This window comes from Babylonia areolata, chromosome 13 (assembly GCF_041734735.1).
Source record: "Babylonia areolata isolate BAREFJ2019XMU chromosome 13, ASM4173473v1, whole genome shotgun sequence".
Classification (NCBI taxonomy): Eukaryota; Metazoa; Mollusca; class Gastropoda; order Neogastropoda; family Buccinidae; genus Babylonia; species Babylonia areolata.
Window position 1 is genome coordinate 28,165,095 of NC_134888.1, and position 22,176 is coordinate 28,187,270.

The 22,176-nt window shown below is 40.0% G+C and overlaps 1 protein-coding gene and 1 long non-coding RNA gene across 4 annotated transcripts in view; both read right to left on the minus strand.

Moving 5' to 3' along the window:
* LOC143289185 (NFX1-type zinc finger-containing protein 1-like) overlaps positions 1-22,176 on the minus strand; it is a 110,086-nt gene that overhangs the window by 31,688 nt on the left and 56,222 nt on the right. For both annotated transcript variants that reach the window (XM_076598111.1, XM_076598112.1), the window contains exons 17-18: positions 21,138-22,021; positions 16,785-16,934 (exon numbers count right to left, since the gene is read on the minus strand). In XM_076598111.1, coding sequence (XP_076454226.1) covers positions 16,785-16,934; positions 21,138-22,021 — 1,034 coding nt within the window. The remainder of the gene's footprint in view (positions 1-16,784; positions 16,935-21,137; positions 22,022-22,176) is intronic.
* On the minus strand, positions 630-12,364 carry LOC143289186 (uncharacterized). 2 transcript variants are annotated; one of them, XR_013056199.1, is made up of 6 exons: positions 12,299-12,343; positions 10,621-10,666; positions 9,611-9,670; positions 8,997-9,050; positions 7,763-7,849; positions 630-1,217 (listed from the first exon to the last, which is right to left on the minus strand). It is a non-coding gene; the product is annotated as an uncharacterized LOC143289186 (long non-coding RNA). The 2 variants fall into 2 exon arrangements; XR_013056200.1 differs by lacking the exon at positions 10,621-10,666 and having other exon boundaries at positions 12,299-12,364.

Here is a 22,176-nt window from a genome sequence, read left to right on the forward strand (position 1 = left end):
GTACTGATGGAAATGGTTTCTGAAATGACTGACTGGTGGTGGAAGAAGATGAGCTCAGGTGGTTGGAGGGAGTGGTCATCAACCTGGAGGTTGCTTGTCGTTCAATGAGGGAAGCACTGGGCTGAAATGCTTTAACTGTAGTGATGTTCTTGTTTTCATTTATTTATCTTAATATCATTATCATTTTTTTTTGTTTTTGGTAGGTGTGACTTTGGTTAGATATTAAAATAAGATATCTTCATTTATCTTATTTTAATATCATTATTATTATTGTTTTTTGTTGTTTATTTTTGGTAAGTGTGACTTCAGTTAGATGTAAGTAATGGCTGCTTGTGTTGCTGCAAGTTGCGGACTTTATTCAGAGTGGTAAATGTGTTGGGACACTGAATATCAATCACCACAGTGATGGTTTTCATTTTGGCTACTTCTCATTCATAAAAATGCTGAATATGTAATATAGTTTCTGCCATGAACTTAGTTTGGGATTTAAAATCTTGAACATGAGTTAGCCATTAAAAAAAAACCAATTTGTGTGTGACTGTGTGTCATATAATATTGATCTTGATCTTGTATAAAAAAATTTAAAAAAAGGGGTGTGGGGGGAGTGATTTTGTGTGTGTGTGTGTGTGTGTGTGTGTGTGTGTGTGTGTGTGTGTGTGTGTGTGCATGAATAGTCGTATGCATGCACATATAACTACATGCATCAAATTGGCCTTTCCATTAATCTATCGATAGAGTAAACCAATCAAACCTGAACATTGACATAATTATACATAATACGCAAATTGTACATAACAGGCATAGAAAACAAAAAAAATGCCAGCAGGCAACTCGTATATCCTAGGTCCAAATTTGAATACAGCTTTGCAAGAATGCACAATTATGAAGTCCAGAAAAATAAATAATCATGGCTATCTTGAAAAAAATGGATGGGAATGAATAGCATGGCTGAAGTAATAAATGACAGAAAAGGAAAAGTGACATATAAAATGATAAGTTTTCAGGAGAGGGTTTCCAGAGGGTGGGCATAGTATTTTAATGGAAAGAGTCCCTGACATCCCCACAGGGGCAAACAAACAGCACCTTCAACAAACCAAACATCAACTGATCAAGCAACAGAGGCTTATGATGTATTGTATTGTGTTTATTTAGATCAAAAGCATACAGGTTTGCTCACAGAAGATTCTGTTGTTCCTGTCCTGGCTGATGTCCATTTCCTGAAACAGAAGGACGACGAATTGTCAGTCATAAGAGATAAATATGCAAAGACATGTGTTTGAAACTGAATTTTGTCGGGCTTCTCCCATACAACCTTTTCAGCAAGGGAAACCCTAAAATGCGTGCATCATGCCAGCTGGTATACTTTGTGGAACAAATACCCACAACCTGTCCAGCATGGGAGGCCCTACCAGGCATGTGACACATCAAATGACATAGCTCGACAGGTCACTGAAGCACTCAAGCTACCCCACCACGACAAGGTATCAGTTCCATGGGGTAGTAACATATCAAGTTTATTCATGTATTCATTTGTCAGAATGTCATATACAAACCAATGTGAAGCTCACTTTGTAAAACACAATATATTAGCACTAATGTTTACTGAATAGTTTGCAATTTAAAGAAAAAAAAGTAAAACAATGGATTCTGTTTAAGCATTTAAATCTGGTCTTCTTCTTATGCTACAATTTTTATTGACATTTCACTGTCTGCTGATTAACCATAATTCCATGCCTACAACACCAGTACAAGGCAGTATACCCTCCACACCACAAACCCTCTTCAAATTAGAATGGACCATCTCACGAGAAAGAGCTATAGATCTACATCATATATGTGAAGCAAGTTTTTTTTAACAATCCCAAATTTCCTGATCAAGGCATCTATTTAAGAAAAAGTGCATGCCAACACAGCAACGCACTGTTTTGTGCAAACAACATGCACAAGTGTCCAAAGCTTCTGCTGTGGCTGCATGTGATCAAATGTCAATTAATATGCGAGTGTAAACTTGTACTTGTTATGTATCTGATCTATCAACCCGTTTGATGGCAGATACTTGAAGCTGAACTGGACACTTAAACTTTGTAATGATAAAATGTTATGGTTCCAGCCAATGACTGTTGGATTTACCTATTCTATCAAGTATCATAATTAAGTATGCTTTTCCAAACACACACAACAAAAGAACAATTAGTTTCAAGCCCAGGTTACTGTAACAGTTTGAATTTCAGGACTGGAAACCTGTGACATATATAAAAAGGTAAACATCAATTCATTATACTGTTCACCGCACCCCCTCACCTTTCGGAAAAAAAAAAGATACACTGACAATATGTTAAAAAGCATGTATCATTTGTTAACATTTCAGAATCTTAAAATGAATCATTGTATGTCAATCTTAAGTGAAAAATTTAATTCCCCCCACACCCACCCGAAACAAGACAAAAAGGAAAGAGTACCTTTTATGTTTCATCCCTATTATGTTATGATAAGTGTAACCGGATTGGCTACAATTTTCGTTGGGCCAGCTTAGTAGACGACTTTTGTGACTCGCCGAAGGTTAACAAGGAAGTTGTAAATCGGTCACAAGTTATCTCCCTTTACACGGAACCGCATGATGATTTTCATCCATTTGTTAAATTATAAACACTTCCTTATAGATGAGATTATAGTTTTTATGTTATTGGACTTCAGAAAGATCATACTTCTCAACTGTAATGATATCATTTGGCCAGGTAGCCTATAACTCTTTTAAACTAATATTTATGTCAATGAATTTTGGCGCGATCTTCGAAATCCACTCAGTTGAAACATATAAAATACCTTGTTTTCTATAAATCGATATAGCTGCTGTGGAATTTAGATTGTGCATTACAATGTAAATGATTAAGCTTTCTTCTCGTGTATCGCTTTCCGTGTACACCTAAGTTATAGGCATGCGATAGTACGAAATTTCTGACAGTATTTCGGCCCCACAAAACTCTCTCTTCTTCAAGCCATTGGAATTCGTCAGTGCCGATTTGAGCAAAATACGTTTTTACAATACCTAGACATTTTTATAGCGTGTCTTGCAGATGTTTGCATTTCTGTTATCAATCTGATTCGCATCATACATGTATAGTTGTGTTGTAGTTGGTTTAAACGAAGTATTTCATTGTCGATCACAAGTGCCAAAAGCACCCCAACCCGTGCCGACACGGGAGCTGTCCGCTGAGTTTTCTCTTGAATTTTGACATAAAAAATCTTTACTCTAGAAGCAGATTCTATAGATGATTTTTATATAGTTGAAAATTCAGGATTTTCAGTTACTTAACTGTTGCAATTATATTACATATCGCGACGTTTTAATTGTTGCAATGTACAAAAATGATACATGAACTCGTTAAAAGCTCGTTCATTCAGTGACTCTTTTTGTTTAGTTTTTAACTACATTATTTTTGTAGAAAATGGTTTAGCTTAAGAAAATGCTCGTTTCTTGTAGTTTTGTGTGATATATAATATGTCTATGTTAGTTCCCCGAGCCGAAAGTCAGAAGCCGCCAAATTTGGTCAAACAAACACAAGCTTGGCCCCTCAAGGCTCACGGAGGGCCGGTTTCGTGAGTCGCTTCGCGGCGCTGGCTTTGCGGTTCGGCGGAACAGAATATAAGGAGTGAGCGAGTGCCAGACAAATAGAGAACTCTCCTGGTCTGGAAGAATGAGAGAATAAAAGAAGAAAAACCGGCACACCGCCTTCCCGAGTCTACCTTGCCTGGCTGCAGCTCTCTTCTGCTAACACCTTATACCTGTCTTCACCTTCTCTAACACCACCTTACCACCCCGTCACATAAGAATAAAACAGAAATATTTCATACATATCTATACCTATCCAACTATCTTTCTCAATAACTCTACAACAGATGAGAAATCTGATGATGATACACAGACACAGAGAGCGTGTCATACTCATAAGCAAGAGTAATGACATCAAATATATTAAGAGATAAAAGGTTGACCACCAGACCACACACACAAGAACCATCATTACTTAAAAGGAAGGTTCCCAGGCCTTAAAAAAAAAGAAAAAAAAGTCCCATCCTGATTTCAATATAGATACACTATCCAACATGGCTTATGATCGGAGTACCACGACTCCAGTACACTAGCAGGAGTTGGCTCAGGCACATTTGTGAGAACCAGATCCAGTGTCGAGTCATAGTCTGTGGTGGGATCTTTGATCAGCTGTTGCAGACTGAACTGTTCACAGAACTCCTGAAGAGGTCTAGGCAGTCCACGGGAAGCATCACTGTTGAAGTCTCCTCCAATGATAACATGAGTGTGACTTGTGAGCTCCTGCTGAATAACTGCTCTGAGTTCTGCACACAAAACTGTGATGCTGACATGTGGAGGACAGTAGATCCCAACAACAACCAGTCCTCTAACGCTGGTACTGGCATCAACCACAGTGATTTCAATGCCACTGCTGCACTTCTGGCTAGCACTGCAACTGAATGGCAGACTGTGATCTCTGGTGTAAACAAGTGTACCAGCATGTGAACGACAGCCTTTCACTGAAGCTGTGTTTCTGGCAACCACAGTAAAATCTGCAATCTTGTAGTGTTCCGGGTCATCCTGTTCATGCTCCCATGTTTCAAAAATAAACATGAGGCTTGCTTGTAGCAAGTTCCTGTCTGCACGGAGATCAGCAATGTGTTTGTGAAGTGATCGGCTGTTGTGAAACACAATCACAAACCCTGTGGTGGAAAACTGCTGAAGATCAGTCAGACAGGGCACAACAGGTTCTTGTCTCAGTCTTTCCATTTCCTGCTTGACTTTTGGTGACACTCTGATCTTCTTTGGATCGAAGTCAAGCAGGTGGAGACCAGCCATAGTTCTGGCTCTGCTGAGAGCCACATACACAAGATGGTGGTGTGCTGCTCCCTGAAACGACACTGCCACGTTCTCCAGTGTGGAGCCCTGTGACTTGTGGATGGTGATAGCAGAGTAAGCCGTCAAAGGGAACTGTCTATGCAGAACTGCAACGTTCTGACGTTTTCCAACACGAAACTGCTTCACACTTTGGAAGACAGGAGTCCACTTTGTGTTGATGTTCTGTGTGTAGAGCTGTTTGTTCTGTTCACGGGTCTTTTTCCTGACACCTTCATCATCAAACTCTACCCACAGAACAGACACATGTTCTTCAGATCCGTGATCTAGCAACAACAGCACTTAGAAAAGTCAAGGGGTCAAAGAATGTTCTTTGACACCCACAGACTGCCAGGCTCAAACAGCGGAAAAAAGAGTTTCCATCCCCCCTTATACTGATGATCTGTTCGGGTGCTCCTGCCTCAACTTTGGGTTCTACAGAGGGAAGGCTGCATTTGAACACCAAATGTAACTGCTCACATTTCTGTACCTGCCATTCAGTCTGCACAGGGGTGAATGCAATGTTGTGTTGCTCAATGGAAGTAACAGGTGATGTCTGCAAGCATGAACATTTGTGTGACTGAAACCGCTGAAATGTTGAAAAAACTTTACCACAAAACCTACAATAGGGGCATTTGTGTTTAACTACAGTGGTTGTGCTTTTAAACACATTTTGACAAACCTCACATTGAATGCGCTTTTCACAATCCATTTTAACAGGAGAATGTATGTTGTCTGACAACATGCAGATTCAAAGTATAGATGCAATTCAGCAACACTTACTAAAACAAAGAGTAAAAGTAAAGAGAAAAAAAAACAATAACTGGATATGAAAACTGTTTCAAACTGTATACAGTTTAATGTACAAATGAATACTTTTATTGTTTTAAAAACTGTTAATCCTATAGTTGCTCAAATAAGCTGATTCCAAAAAGTTGCTGTCTTCAGTACCTGTCAAATAAAATTTAATATACAGATGGTTTGGCCTCATCAGTCTGAATTAAATGTTCTAGCCGCATAAACCACACAACCTGATTCATTGATTGTAAAAAGTTACCTTTAGTTAGTATTACCATAATTTTCAGACCAGGCAATAAAGAATCATCCACCTTACAACTGTCCATAACCTGTAGAGAAATTCAATGCCAGAAAGTGAACACCTATTTACCATGTTAGTTTTTCTTTTAAATGGTGAAGACTTTTTATTGAAGAAGCTGTAACAACACAGTTGTTAGGCAACTCAATGATTCAACAAAGAAAAGAAAGAGATATTCCAGTTTCCACTAAATAAATGCTGTACAACAGTGCAATAAATATTCAGAAGTGTTACAGGAATCAGCTGGACCAGTCTTGTTCAGTTTTATTTAGTTGGTGAGAAACTTAGATGAAACTGTCCATGTTGTGAAAAAAAGAAGAAAAATCAAACAATATGAGCAATATACAAGATCACCCATCTTTTTCTACATGGTGAAAATAGATAAGGGGAAACAAGATCAAGATGCTAAACAGCAGTCATCAAGAGTCATTTACCTGACTTGCTGCTTGGCACTTCATAAAAGAGATAACATCACAACATCACAGTGTAAAGTTGTGAGCAAATTACCTTTCAGACACATTAAGCTGTTAAATATCAAAATCTTACTGTTTTGCATGTTCATCTTATGTGGTTTATTCACTCATTTCATTACATATTTGGGTCAGACTGATATCACATCTGCTAAAAAGTGCTTTAAAAACAGTTCAGCTGTTTAGTTATTGTCATGATGTTAAGCAGGTCATGTGACAACTGTTTCCTGTTTTTGTTTTGTTCTGTGTAATGACTTGTTTCTATTTATCTCTAATGTAGTTACTGGAATTATCCAAAACAACCACATACTTATATTTTGCATTTTACTTTAGGATATTGTAAAAAAAATTTGCTGTGGAATGGTAGTGAAGTGATGAAAGGAAAAATTCTAAATTTGCATTTTATCTGTTGTGAACTTTTCACTAATTTCAGCTGCAAATATTTTTAATAATCTGCAAAAACCTGTTTAAATTTACAAATTCCAACTAATATTTTGTTGTTGTTGAAAATATGGTATCTTTTACCCTAACTTGCATATTTGCAACATTTTGGGGACTAATTCTACAACACAAATGTTATTTGTTGTTATGGTTTTTCTGACTTTCTTCCCTTTCAACATATTATGTTGATTGCATCTATGAGAAGTTTGCATAGTTATTGATGCATACTTTTTTATGGACAAAACAATGTTGACACTTACCTCCTCCTCTTCTGTTTACAGCTTTTGAAAGACAGGGAAAGATAAGTTGTGAAGTTCTCAACTTCATGTAAATGTTAAAAAAAAAAATGTTATCTCTTGTTTAAAATAAGTTTATTTTGTGTTTCCTTTTTTTAAATTTTGTTGTTGTTTTTGTTCACTTGTTTGTTGTTGTTGTTGTTCACTTGTTGCTGTTGTTGTTGCCTTCAGAGAAGTAGTTTAAATGCTTTAAATTTTAAGTTACTGTCATTCAAGAGTCAGTTTAACTGAAACATGTCACAGTGTGAATGTTATGAACAGTGTATAAAACTTAACATAAAAAAAGCAAATGTAAACATGATGTTCGCACCAAAGTGGTATATTAATATTATGTTGAATGCATGAAGCAATAAAACAGATCTCTTAAAAGCTAAATAATCAAGTTATAATTTCAAAGAGCATGTCACAAAAACTGGATACCAAATCAGATTTTGGGCCATAAGATTTAAGACAAATAATAACAGAATGTTAAAACTAAAAGCCTGAACATTTGAAATGCTCACATTAAGAAGTGATTACACTGTTTACAAATTAAAGAAAATAAAAATCCACTTACCAAACAATTGCAAGTAATCATGCGAATCTGATTCACACACACTCTCAGACTCTGCCGGTCTCTGCAGCATATGATGATAAGCAGCAGCTGAAATGAACATGTTCAGAATATTTATGTTTGTAAATTGTGAATATATTAATAGTAGGTCAGATCATATTTATAACCTATTTTGACTGTATTCCATTTGTGATTTCACATCCTTTATTTTAATGTATGATCTTAATAAAAGTAAAACTTACATTCTCACACAAAACTTCTGCCATTCTAAGTTTTCACATTATCATAGTATCGAAATATTTATCAACGAATCTGAAAAAAATATAAGGAAAAAAAACAACAACAAAACACCAGAAACTTTATGCTGGTTAAAAGTCTATTCTTAAGTGGTCTGCCTGTCATCATCTGCTTGATATAAAAAAAACAAAACATAACAAACATTTGAAACTGTTAATTATAAAGCATAGCTGATGAAATTTTCATGAATGGTATCCTGTGGAACAGGTATAATATACTACATACAAGTACAAGTTTACATTAATCAATGAAGAATATCATTCCAATTGTCATTGGCCTAAGACATGTCATGGTCAAGTTCACTGATGATGCAGGTGAGGGGAACATACTGACACCTTTCCAGATGGAGATGACATAGGATTGGTGCCACACAGCAGTGTTCCACCTTTTGCTGCCCTGTGTCTACTCTGATGGCAAATGTTTTCTCTCTCATTCTTTTGAGATAATGAGACTGCTACATGAAATAATCTATAATTGACTTGAATTTGTACCCTAAAACTCACATATATCTTATTATCTATATCTGTATCTATCTATCTGTCAAATATATGCAAGTGTATTTTACATGTATATGTGTATACAGGCATGTGTATTTTATATGTATATCTATCAATCAATGTATCTCTATCTATCTATATTTAAGTTCTACATACATGTTACAACTTGTATATTTAAATAAAGATATAGAATATACACAAAATGCATACATACATTTTAACATACATGTGCACCTAACACTAACAGCTACCCACAACACAGTCTTGTCAGCCAGTTTGGCAACCTTCTCTGATCTATAGCCGTAACAGTTAATATTAATAATATTAATGATGATAATGATCATACTATTCATAGCCATGTTTCAACTAAACACTAAATATAAGAAATTGAGGTCATTTCTTACATACTGTGCTAGCCATCTAAAGAGAAAAGATGATCTTACCTTTCAGTGTTCACAGTGAAAGGGCAAGTCTGTCATGGATCCTGTCATATAATCCTGTCAATCACAAACACTTTTGTTTATATAACACATTAGATCAATGCTACATACACACAACAAAATGTGACTAACACACATACCCACACATACAAAATGGATACATACATTTTAACATACATGTGCACCTAACACTAACAGCTACCCACAACACAGTTTTGTCAGCCAGTTTGGCAACCTTCTCTGATCTATAGCCGAAACAGTTAATAATAATGTTAATGATGGTCAAGTTCACTGATGATGCAGGTGAGGGGAACATACTGACACCTTTCCACCTTTTGCTGCCCTGTGTCTGTCCCTGTAGCAAATATTTTCTCTCTCATTTTTTTGAGGTAATGAGACTGCCACATGAAATAATCTATAATTGACTTGAATTTGTACCCTAAAACTCACATATATCTTATTATCTATATATCTATCTATATATCTATCTATTCTATGCAAGTGTATTTACATGTATATGTATATACATGCATGTATATTTTATATGTATATTTATCAATGTATGTATCTATCTATATAGATATATATCTACATACATGTTACAACTTGTATATTACCTTTCAGTGTTCACAGTGAAAGGGCAAATCTGTCATGTATCCTCAATCCTGTCATATATCCTGTCAATCACAAACACTTTTGAGTTTTGAATATGTAACACATTAGATTAATGTTACATAGTAACATACACACAACAAAATGTGACTAACACTCACACATACAAAACGCGATGCATTTTAACATACATGTGCACCTAACACTAACAGCAACCCACAACACAGTTTTGTCCACCAGTTTGGCAACCTTGTCTGATCTATAACTGTAACAGTTAATAAGAATCTTAATGATGATAATGATAGTATTTACTAATAACTTTTTTTCTCAAAAGTTGTATCACATAACTAAAGTAATAGGCACAAAAAATCCATTTGATGATTGTGGCTGTTGAACTTGTATAAGATAATATGTCAGTCGATCATGTAAAATGATAATTATACATACATATATATATATATATATATATATATATGTGTGTGTGTGTGTGTGTGTGTGTGTGTGTCTGTGTGTGTGTCGTGTGTGCATGTGTGTGTGTGCTAACATGTATGTTAATGTAATATATCATATGTACATTTAACACAATTCAACTCTACACAGTATATTTCACACAATTTTAATATAAACTTTAACTGGGTGTTGAAGAGGGAGAGGTGGCATAGCATATTTTGTTTTACTAAATGTATGTTCTATGTGGAAAGCTGTAACTGGTATGAACTAGGTACACATAAACATATAATGATATATAAATAAGCAGCAACAACATTCGACAATCGTAGTCATAACTGACACAAGGCATGCAGCATTGTTGTTGGAGAGAGACGTGTATCTATCTCTATAAAAAATTATATTTCACATTATTATGCAAGAGCTGAATGACAGACAAGTGGAGAGAGAGCCAGGCACATCAACTGATCATACTATTCATAGCCATGTTTCAACTAAACACTAAACATCAGAAACTGTAGTCATTTGTTGTGCACTGTGCCAGCCATCTAAAGAGAAAAGATCTTACCTTTCACAGTGAAAGGGCAACTCTGTCATGTATCCTGTCATATATCCTGTCAATCACAAACAGTAACAATTTACATTTTAGTATATACGTGAAACTGAAACTGTAAGTGTAATGTAAAACTCTCTCTCTCTCTCTCTCTCTCTCTCTATATATATATATATATATACACACACACACACACACACACACACATATATATATATATATATATATATATATATATATATATATATATATATATATATATAAAGATGATAGGGAAGAGGTATCATCACGCACGTCTGTTTATGTATATTTGTGCGTGCCTATGTGTTGTGGGTAGCTGTTACTAGTGTTAGGTACACATGTTATGTTGAAATGTATGTATCCATTTTGTGTGTGTGTGTGTGTGTGTGTGTGTGTGTGTGCTTGTGTTTGTGTGTGTGTGACTGAATCACATTTTGCTGTGTGTATGTAACACTGATCTAATGTGTTATGCAAATAAAAGTGTTAAAATTTTAATCATAACATTATAATATAAATTCATCATTTTAAGTCCAGTCCAGTTACTCAAGGAGGCATCACATTCACAGAGTTTGGACAAATATATATATATATATATATATATATATATATATATATATATATATATATATCTCAGAGAAGGTTGCCAAACTCGCTGACAAAACAATGCGTTGTGGGTAGCACACTAGCTGTTAGTGTTAGGTGCACATGTATACTTGTAAAAATGTATGTATTCATTGTGTGTGTGTCTCTGTGTGTGTGTGTGTGTGTGTGTGTGTGTGTGTGTGTGTGATATTTTGTTGTGTGTATGTAACATTGATCTAATGTGTTATGTAAACAAAAGTGTTTTTGTACAGCACCTACACCAGATTTCTGGATAGTGTGCTATAAAAGTATCCATTATCATAATTTCTATTATTATATGTTGTTTTTGTTTCTGTTTATAATGTGCATGAAATAAAACAATGAGACTGAGAATGACTGATTTCTGAGTAAAATTTTAATCATAACATTATAAAATAATTTCATGGTTGTAAGTCCAGCTCAGTTACTCAATGTGGCATCATATTCACAGAGATTGGACACACACACACACACACACACACACACACATATATATATATATATATATATATATATATATATATATATATATATATATATGTATGTATGTATGTATGTATGTATGTATGTATATCTATTATTTTAGTTGTTTTTTTGTTTGTTTGTTGTTGTTGTGTTGTTGTTGTTGTTTTTTTTGGGGGGTTACACGATGGACTGACATATTATTATCTCATACAACTTGAGTTCAACAGCCACAATCATCAAACTGATTTTTGTGTGTATTACTTTAGCGGTGTGACACAACTTATGAGGAAACAAAATTGTTATTAGTATTACTATCATTATTATAATAATAATAATTATTATTATTAAATGTCACGGCTTTCTATCAGAGAAGGTTGGTTGCCAAACCGGTCGAAAAAACGACCCACACGATCAGATTTCTTCTGTTTTCATTTACTCTTAACATCATGCCTATCTGTCTAGCAGTAACACAACAGTCACCTGAATAAAGATAAACATTTGACAAAACTTGTACACAATAAAAGACATCTTTTAACGTTTTCTTTCACTAACTTCGTACTTAGCAAACACTGATACATCCACCCACCTTCTTGATCCTCGATCGAACGACGCGACGCTATCCCACGATGCTTCACGATTTGGAAAAAATGCAAAGAAAAGATATAGCCTAGGCTCACATTGTTTACACACTTGAGCCAAAAATCTATTCGTTAAAAAGGGTTCTGTATATGTTATTATAAAACTTCGGGTTAAAAGAACAAGAAAAAAAGAAATTCCAACAGCAGTAGCGAACCCCAGGTATTCGAATGAGAAGAAACTGTCTTACCCATTGCACTATCGTGCCACCTGTACTGATGCTCAAAAATATAGTATTTAATTTAAACATGCTTTTTTTAAAGGGCGATAAATCGATTGCAGTATTCGCAGTGAGAACGCTGTTCAAATCATATGATTCTGGTGTATCTTGGGCATTCAAAAAATCTTAAACGACAATAAAAAATTATTTTTAAGTCCTCGGTAAAGAAGACGTGGCTATCGCCGCAATCACACTGCAACATTTAGCCGTTTTCTCTGGATCTAGATAGATGTACAAGTTTAGTTACACCAGTTGACACGGTCGATTCAATTTCTCTTTTATGTTCATTCCAGTTTTATAGTTTTAAAGTTGATATGAAAATTGAGTATTTTGTTAAACTAAGAACATGTAGAGCCAAGTACAAGTACTTCTAAACGTCGTATGAAGTGAAAAGGACTTCTTTTTGAGAAAAGTCAAGACTGGAATTTTTTTTGTTTCATCAATTCAAGGGTATTAACTCGCATGGTTACAATTTTTAACTGTGAATACCGACTGATTCTGTGGATAATTTTATGGCAGTTTCGGGCATAATCCAGTAAGTGATGAGGCGTTCACAAATCTTTCTCTGAATAAATATTTAACGGTCTCCTTCTCCAACTTTCCATCACATGTTATCGTGTAATGTCAATTGAATTTTGGATTGAACGGGCAGGTCAACAACTTGAAACAAAATGGCGTCGTTCGCGTTCGCAAGACTGAATAGGCCTATGAGCACGCGCTTTGAATGTTTATAAATATGTGTACCCAATCATTATTTTTTGCACATGAACTTCAGGGCTTAGCCAACAGATCTATAAATTCCACTCGTCGTATTGATTTTAGTATTTTCCGAAAAAGACCACTTGGGCGAATGAACATAGTGAAAGCCCTGTACACTGAGAGTAAAATACACAAGCTTTTTATGTACTGAGTATAATTTCAAAATGTAATGTTTAAGATGAGAAAGATCAGTTTAAAGCAAATTAAGCCCCCGGCATAAGTACAGATTAATTTCCCTTTTTTACTATCTTCACCAATACGTTTGCAAAATAAATAAAACTTCCATGCTTAGCAAAAGAAGTTCCTGTTCGAACAAAAAATGAAAATAATGACTGCTCTTGTTGTTGGGTCAGAATATCAGATCAAAGTGCCAAGTTTAGAGAGTACAAAAAATATAAATATAACAGTAAATGCAGTTTGCATATGATTAGGCTTCATTTTTTATTTTTTTGTGCCCATCCCAGAGGTGCAATATTGTTTTAAACAAGATGACTGGAAAGAACTGGATTTTTCCTATTTTTATGCCTAATTTGGTGTCAACTGACAAAGTATTTGCAGAGAAAATGGCAATGTTAAAGTTTACCACGGACACACAGACACACAGACACACAGACACACACACACACACACACACACACACAACCGAACACCGGGTTAAAACATAGACTCACTTTGTTTACACAAGTGAGTCAAAAATGAATGCAAGGAAAGAATTATCATGACGTGCGTGGTTAGCAAAGTCTTGGTACGATGACGTAGGGCTGATAGGAAAACACGTCATTGAAAGGTCATTGCTATAGGAACTGCATCATAAAACGGCGTTGAGTCGATCAGCGATTTCAATGAGCGAACGACGCTTCAGCCCAGACAGCAGGGAAAAACGGTTTCTTCACCGCTCGCAGCGAAGTCCAGAATATTTCAAGTCATCAACCGAGCGACTGATAATTCTACCTGCCAGAAGGAAAGGCTTATGGGCGCGTGGGTATGGACAGGGCAGAAAAGTTGAAGGAAGTTCGATTCGTGGAATGTGGGGCCGGGGTGCAGTCAAGAGTTTGTTAATTGGAAAGTTCTAGGTTAGAACACGAGTGTGTGTTGAAGTTTAGTACCCAGTGATAGATTAGAAGAAAAGGGACAGTAATATTGAGTGTTCGTATGAGATTTTCATCGATGGAAAATTGATGTCCAATAGAAAAGAGAACCTTGGAACAAACCTGTGAGTTGGAAGCTAGTTCGTATATTGTTGTTTTTTTTTCATTTGAGAATTAAAACTTTGTCTTCGTTTGAACTTTAAGAACTGGTGTACTTATGGTTACTGTGGATGAAGCGTCTGACACTTAAAAATCAACGAACCTGGAAGATTTGTTATTACATTGCTACATCTGCCTGTCAGCTTTGTTGAGTAGTGTGTTAATAGCTTATCTTCCCATTATTCAAGTTACTCTTCGTAACACTACCCCTCCCTTCCTTCACTCTACCCCCCGCCCCCCACCCCGCATTTACTACCCCCACCCCCCAACATTATCATCATCAGCACGATACTCCACCCCTCCCTTCCTTCACCACCACCTCCCGTCTACCCCCACACCCCACCATCATCAAGACACCCCACTCCACCCCACCCTCCTCCACCACCCCCCACCATCATCAAGACACCCCACTCCACCCCCCACCCTCCACCACCACCCCCCACCATCATCAAGACACCCCACTCCACCCCACCCTCCACCACCACCCCCCACCATCATCAAGACACCCCACTCCACCCCACACTCCTCCACCACACCCCACCATCATCAAGACACCCAACTCCACCCCCCACCCTCCACCACCACCCCCACCATCATCAAGACACCCCACTCCACCCCACCCTCCTCCACCACACCCCACCATCATCAAGACACCCCACTCCACCCCACCCTCCACCACCACCCCCCACCATCATCAAGACACCCCACTCCACCCCACCCTCCTCCACCACACCCCACCATCATCAAGACACCCCACTCCACCCCACCCTCCACCACCCCCCCCCCCACCATCATCAAGACACCCCACTCCACCCCACCCTCCACCACCACCCCCCACCATCATCAAGACACCCAACTCCACCCCCCACCCTCCACCACCACCCCCCACCATCATCAAGACACCCCACTCCACCCCACCCTCCTCCACCACACCCCACCATCATCAAGACACCCCACTCCACCCCCCCCCTCCACCCCCCCCCCCCCCACCATCATCAAGACACCCCACTCCACCCCACCCTCCACCACCACCCCCCACCATCATCAAGACACCCAACTCCACCCCCCACCCTCCACCACCACCCCCCACCATCATCAAGACACCCCACTCCACCCCACCCTTCTCCACCACACCCCACCATCATCAAGACACCCCACTCCACCCCACCCTCCACCACCACCCCCCACCATCATCAAGACACCCCACTCCACCCCACCCTCCTCCACCACACCCCACCATCATCAAGACACCCCACTCCACCCCACCCTCCACCACCACCCCCCACCATCATCAAGACACCCCACTCCACCACACCCTCCACCACCACCCCCCACCATCATCAAGACACCCCACTCCACCACACCCTCCACCACCACCCCCCACCATCATCAAGACACCCCACTCCACCCCACCCTCCACCACCACACCCCACCATCTTCAAGACACCCAACTCCACCCCCCACCCTCCACCACCACCCCCCACCATCATCAAGACACCCCACTCCACCCCACCCTCCACCACCACCCCCCACCATCATCAAGGCACCCCACTCCACCCCACCCTCCACCCCCACCATCATCAAGACACCCCACTCCACCACACCCTCCACCACCACCCCCCACCATCATCAAGACACCCCACTCCACCACACCCTCCACCACCACACCCCACCATCATCAAGACACCCCACTCCACCACACCCTCCACCACCACCCCCCACCATCATCAAGACACCCCACTCCACCACACCCTCCACCACCACACCCCACCATCATCAAAACACCCAACTCCACCCCCCACCCCACCATCATCAAGACACCCCACTCCACCCCCCACCCCCACATCCCACCATCATCAAGACACCCCACTCCACCCCCCACCCCACCATCATCAAGAAACCACACTCCACCCCTCCCTCCACCCCAACCACCCATCTACCCCCACCCCCATCATCATCACCAAGACATCACGACACTCCAAGCCCACCCCTCTCTTCACCACCACGACCTATCTACCCCTCCACACACCCCAACATATCATCATCAGCACGATAATGGACTCCTTCCTCCCTTCACCATCACCATTCCCCACCCCTCCACACACACACACACACTATTGTCATCGTCACCAAGACATCACAACACTCCAAGCCCACCCCTCCCTCCCCTTCACCACCACCGCTTCCCTCCTCCCCCTCCAGACACAGACCTGTGTCCACAAGCCAACAGCTGATGGCAGCGGGCGTCACAGGGCTCCCACGTCTTGTTGGCGCACACCACGGTGCCTTTGTGACCGCACGGTCTGGTCACTTCCACCTTCTCTCCGCTTCTACACCTGTGACTGTGAGCCTGGCCGCATCTGAAGCCAAACATGCAGATCAATGCAGTGACTGTGAGCCTGGCCGCATCTGAAGCCAAACATGCAGATCAATGCAGTGACTGTGAGCCTGGTCGCATCTGAAGCCAAACATGCAGATCAATGCAGTGACTGTGAGCCTGGCCGCATCTGAAGCCAAACATGCAGATCAATGGAGTAGTATTATGTGATGGTGAGCCTCCCCGCATCTGAAGCCAAGTATACAGATCAATGGAGTGACTGCATGTGAGTCTGGCCGCATCTGAAACCATATGTACAGATCAGTGGAGTAGCATTTTGTGACTGTGCGCCTGGCCGCATCTGAAACCATATGTACAGATCAGTGGAGTAGCATTTTGTGACTGTGCGCCTGGCCGCATCTGAAGCCAAACGTATAGATCAATGGAGAGACTGTGAGCCTGGCCACATCTGAAGCCAAAAGTACAAGTCAATGGAGTATCATGTGACTGTAAGCTTGGCCGCATCTGAAGCCAAACATACAAGTCAGTGGAGTATTATGTGACTGTGAGCCAGGCTGCATCTGAAGCCAAATGTACAGAGCTGAACTCCATAGTAACACGACCTGACTTTTGGTTCTTCCAATTATATATATATATATATATATAGACAGAGAGAGAGAGAGATAGATAGATAGAGAGAGAGAGTCACATTGATAGATGGTTCAATCTGCATGCTTTGCACCTCCTACCTCCTTGGAACTAAAACGGATTATCATCATTATCATTACAAACATGGCTCAAAGCCCAGCTGACCACACAGGGCTACATCACAGATTAAAACACGCTCAATACCGATCCTGTGAGCCTGCAGGAAAACAAAAACTGGAAGAGAACATTAGGCACAAACAGTGATGTTCATGTGCTTGCATCAAGAACATGCCTCTCACGTTGACTATTTCGTCAATGCTTCACCAGGCGATTAAGAAAAGGACCCTGAATACAAACAAAATTATACACAATACACAAAACTGAATATAATAACAGGCATACGGAATATGCTGTTAAAACCCAGTGAGAAACTCACAAGTCCTGGGCATTAAAAAGAATACAAGATCAATAGAATGCCCAAATATCAAATCAAGTCTAGAAAAAGACAAACAAAAAGTACAGGCTTTCTGTTTCTGAAAAAGTATTGGTGACTGGACCAGCAAGGCAGACAGTTAGAGAGAGATGACAGACAGAAATGGACAAACACAAAGAGAGCAACAGAAAGGAGGAAACTCCTCGATAGGAGACCAAGCTCTAAGTGCTTTACAAACACGGGGTCAATTGCACAACAGGCTGCCTGCCCGGGTACAGCCGACTGACGGCTACTATTGGGCACTCATCATTGGTTTCCTGTGTCATTCAATCAGGTTTCAGTCACGCACACATACACACTCAGACAGATATGTAACATTGTATGTGTATGACCATTTTCTTGCTTCTTTACCCTGCCATGTAGGCAGCCATATTCCATTTTCGAGAGTGTGCATGCAGAGTATGTTCTTGTTTCAGTAACCCATCGACATGGATTACAGGATCTTTAACAAGCGTATTTTCATCTTCTGTGTGCATATACACATGAAGGGGGTTCAGGCACCATCAGGTCTGCACATATGTTGACCTGAGAGATCAGAAAAATCTCTACCCTTTACTATCATACATACAATAACAGAGATTATAAGAATCTTCACTTGTGGCTTTGTTTTCATGAAATGCTATGTGCTTCTAAGTTCTGATGCTATGTCACAACACCTCCAAGTGCCTTAATCCGCTTCTTGTGCATGCAAATACAGAAGATCAAACACGTACATTGAAGATCCTGCAGCCCACGCTGGAGTTTGGTAGGTTTTGGAAACTGAACGTACATGGAGTTTGGTAGGTTTTGGAAACTCTGAACGTACATGGAGTTTGGTAGGTTTTGGAAACTCTGAACGTACATGGAGTTTGGTAGGTCTTGGAAACTGAACGTACATGGAGTTTGGTAGGTTTTGGAAACTCTGAACGTACATGGAGTTTGGTAGGTTTTGGAAACTGAACGTACATGGAGTTTGGTAGGTTTTGGAAACTCTGAACGTACATGGAGTTTGGTAGGTTTTGGAAACTCTGAACGTACATGGAGTTTGGTAGGTTTTGGAAACTGAACATACATGGAGTTTGGTAGGTTTTGGAAACTCTGAACGTACATGGAGTTTGGTAGGTTTTGGAAACTCTGAACGTACATGGAGTTTGGTAGGTTTTGGAAACTCTGAACGTACATGGAGTTTGGTAGGTTTTGGAAACTCTGAACGTACATGGAGTTTGGTAGGCTTTGGAAACTGAACGTACATGGAGTTTGGTAGGTTTTGGAAACTCTGAACGTACATGGAGTTTGGTAGGTTTTGGAAACTCTGAACGTACATGGACTTTGGCAGGTTTTGGAAACTCTGAACGTACATGGAGTTTGGTAGGTTTTGGAAACTCTGAACGTACATGGGAGTTTGGTAGGTTTTGGAAACTCTGAATGTACATGGAGTCTGGTAGGTTTTGGAAACTCTGAACGTACATGGAGTTTGGTAGGTTTTGGAAACTCTGAACGTACATGGAGTTTGGTAGGTTTAGGAAACTCTGAACGTACATGGAGTTTGGTAGGATTTGGAAACTGAACATACATGGAGTTTGGTAGGTTTTGGAAACTGAACGTACATGGAGTTTGGTAGGTTTTGGAAACTCTGAACGTACATGGAGTTTGGTAGGTTTTGGAAACTCTGAACGTACATGGGAGTTTGGTAGGTTTTGGAAACTCTGAATGTACATGGAGTTTGGTAGGTTTTGGAAACTCTGAACGTACATGGAGTTTGGTAGGTTTAGGAAACTCTGAACGTACATGGAGTTTGGTAGGTTTTGGAAACTGAACATACATGGAGTTTGGTAGGTTTTGGAAACTCTGAACGTACATGGAGTTTGGTAGGTTTTGGAAACTCTGAACGTACATGGAGTTTGGTAGGTTTTGGAAACTCTGAACGTACATGGGAGTTTGGTAGGTTTTGGAAACTCTGAACGTACATGGAGTTTGGTAGGTTTTGGAAACTCTGAACGTACATGGAGTTTGGTAGGTTTTGGAAACTCTCAATGTACATGGAGTTTGGTAGGTTTAGGAAACTCTGAACGTACATGGTGTTTGGTAGGTTTTGGAAACTGAACATACATGGAGTTTGGTAGGTTTTGGAAACTCTGAACGTACATGGAGTTTGGTAGGTTTTGGAAACTCTGAACGTACATGGGAGTTTGGTAGGTTTTGGAAACTCTGAATGTACATGGAGTTTGGTAGGTTTTGGAAACTCTGAACGTACATGGAGTTTGGTAGGTTTTGGAAACTCTGAACGTACATGGAGTTTGGTAGGTTTAGGAAACTCTGAACGTACATGGAGTTTGGTAGGTTTTGGAAACTGAACATACATGGAGTTTGGTAGGTTTTGGAAACTGAACGTACATGGAGTTTGGTAGGTTTTGGAAACTCTGAACGTACATGGAGTTTGGTAGGTTTTGGAAACTCTGAACGTACATGGAGTTTGGTAGGTTTTGGAAACTCTGAACGTCCATGGAGTTAGGTAGGTTTTGGAAACTCTGAACGTACATGGAGTTTAGTAGGTTTTGGAAACTCTGAACGTACATGGAGTTTGGTAGGTTTTGGAAACTCTGAACGTACATGGAGTTTGGTAGGTTTTGGAAACTCTGAACGTACATGGAGTTTAGTAGGTTTTGGAAACTGAACATACATGGAGTTTAGTAGGTTTTGGAAACTCTGAACGTACATGGAGTTTAGTAGGTTTTGGAAACTCTGAACGTACATGGAGTTTAGTAGGTTTTGGAAACTGAACATACATGGAGTTTAGTAGGTTTTGGAAACTCTGAACGTACATGGAGTTTGGTAGGTTTTGGAAACTGAACGTACATGGAGTTTGGTAGGTTTTGGAAACTCTGAACGTACATGGAGTTTAGTAGGTTTTGGAAACTGAACGTACATGGAGTTTGGTAGGTTTTGGAAACTGAACGTACATGGAGTTTGGTAGGTTTTGGAAACTCTGAACGTACATGGAGTTTGGTAGGTTTGGAAACTCTGAACGTACACCCAGCATGCATCCTCTGTAGATACAACTGAGCATGGGAGGTGCAGCCCACAAAGAAGGGGCCGACTGAGCTAAGTGGAACAAGAACATCTTACTCTTCTTCACATTTGTGACCACAAGGCAGCATTTCTTGACACTCCTCCCGACAGGTAAAGCTCTTGGGATCCTTCCAGCATTGCGTCATCTGCATGTGTCCACATTTGGGAATCTTCTTCTCCACATACATCAGACACTTGCCACAGTCCTCATAGCACAGCTTGGTGCACGGGTGCTGGTACTCACATTTCATCAGCTTCTCACACTTCTCTCTGCAGGGGAAATCCTTGGGATCCTGCCAGCATTGCATCATCTGCATGTGTCCACATTTCGGGATCTTCTTCTCCACATACATCAGACACTGGCCACAGTACTCATAGCACAGCTTAGGACATGGATGCTGGTACTCACATTCCATCAGCTTCTCACACTTCTCTCTGCAGATGCCCACAAAGTACTTGGGATCCTTCCAGCATTGCATCATCTGCATGTGTCCACATTTCGGGATCTTCTTCTGCACATGCATCAGACACTTGCCACAGTCCTCATAGCACAGCTTGGGACATGGATGCTGGTACTCACATTTCATCAGCTTCTCACACTTCATGGTGCATTTGAAGTGCTTGGGATCCTTATAGCATTCCATCGTTTGTGTGTGTCCACACTCAAGCGTCTTCTCCACCATCCGAAGACAGTCACCACAGTCCTCATAGCACAGCTTGGTGCACGGGTGCTGGTACTCACATTTCATCAGCTTCTCACACTTCATGGTGCATTTGATCTTATAGCATTCCATCGTTTGTGTGTGTCCACACTCAAGCGTCTTCTCCACCATCCGAAGACAGTCACCACAGTCCTCATGGCACAGCTTGGGACATGGGTGCTGGAAGTCGCATTTCATCAGCCTTTCACACTTCTTTTGGCAGCAGAACTCTTTGTGGTCCTGAAACAATGGCAAACAGCTTTTCTGTTAGGAAAACAACTTGGGAAGAGTTATAGTTCAGCTGTTTTGTTGTTGTTTTTTTTAACTCAAAGAGGTGTCACTGCGTTCAATAAAATCCATATTACGCCACAACTGCAAAGCAGACACATGACCAG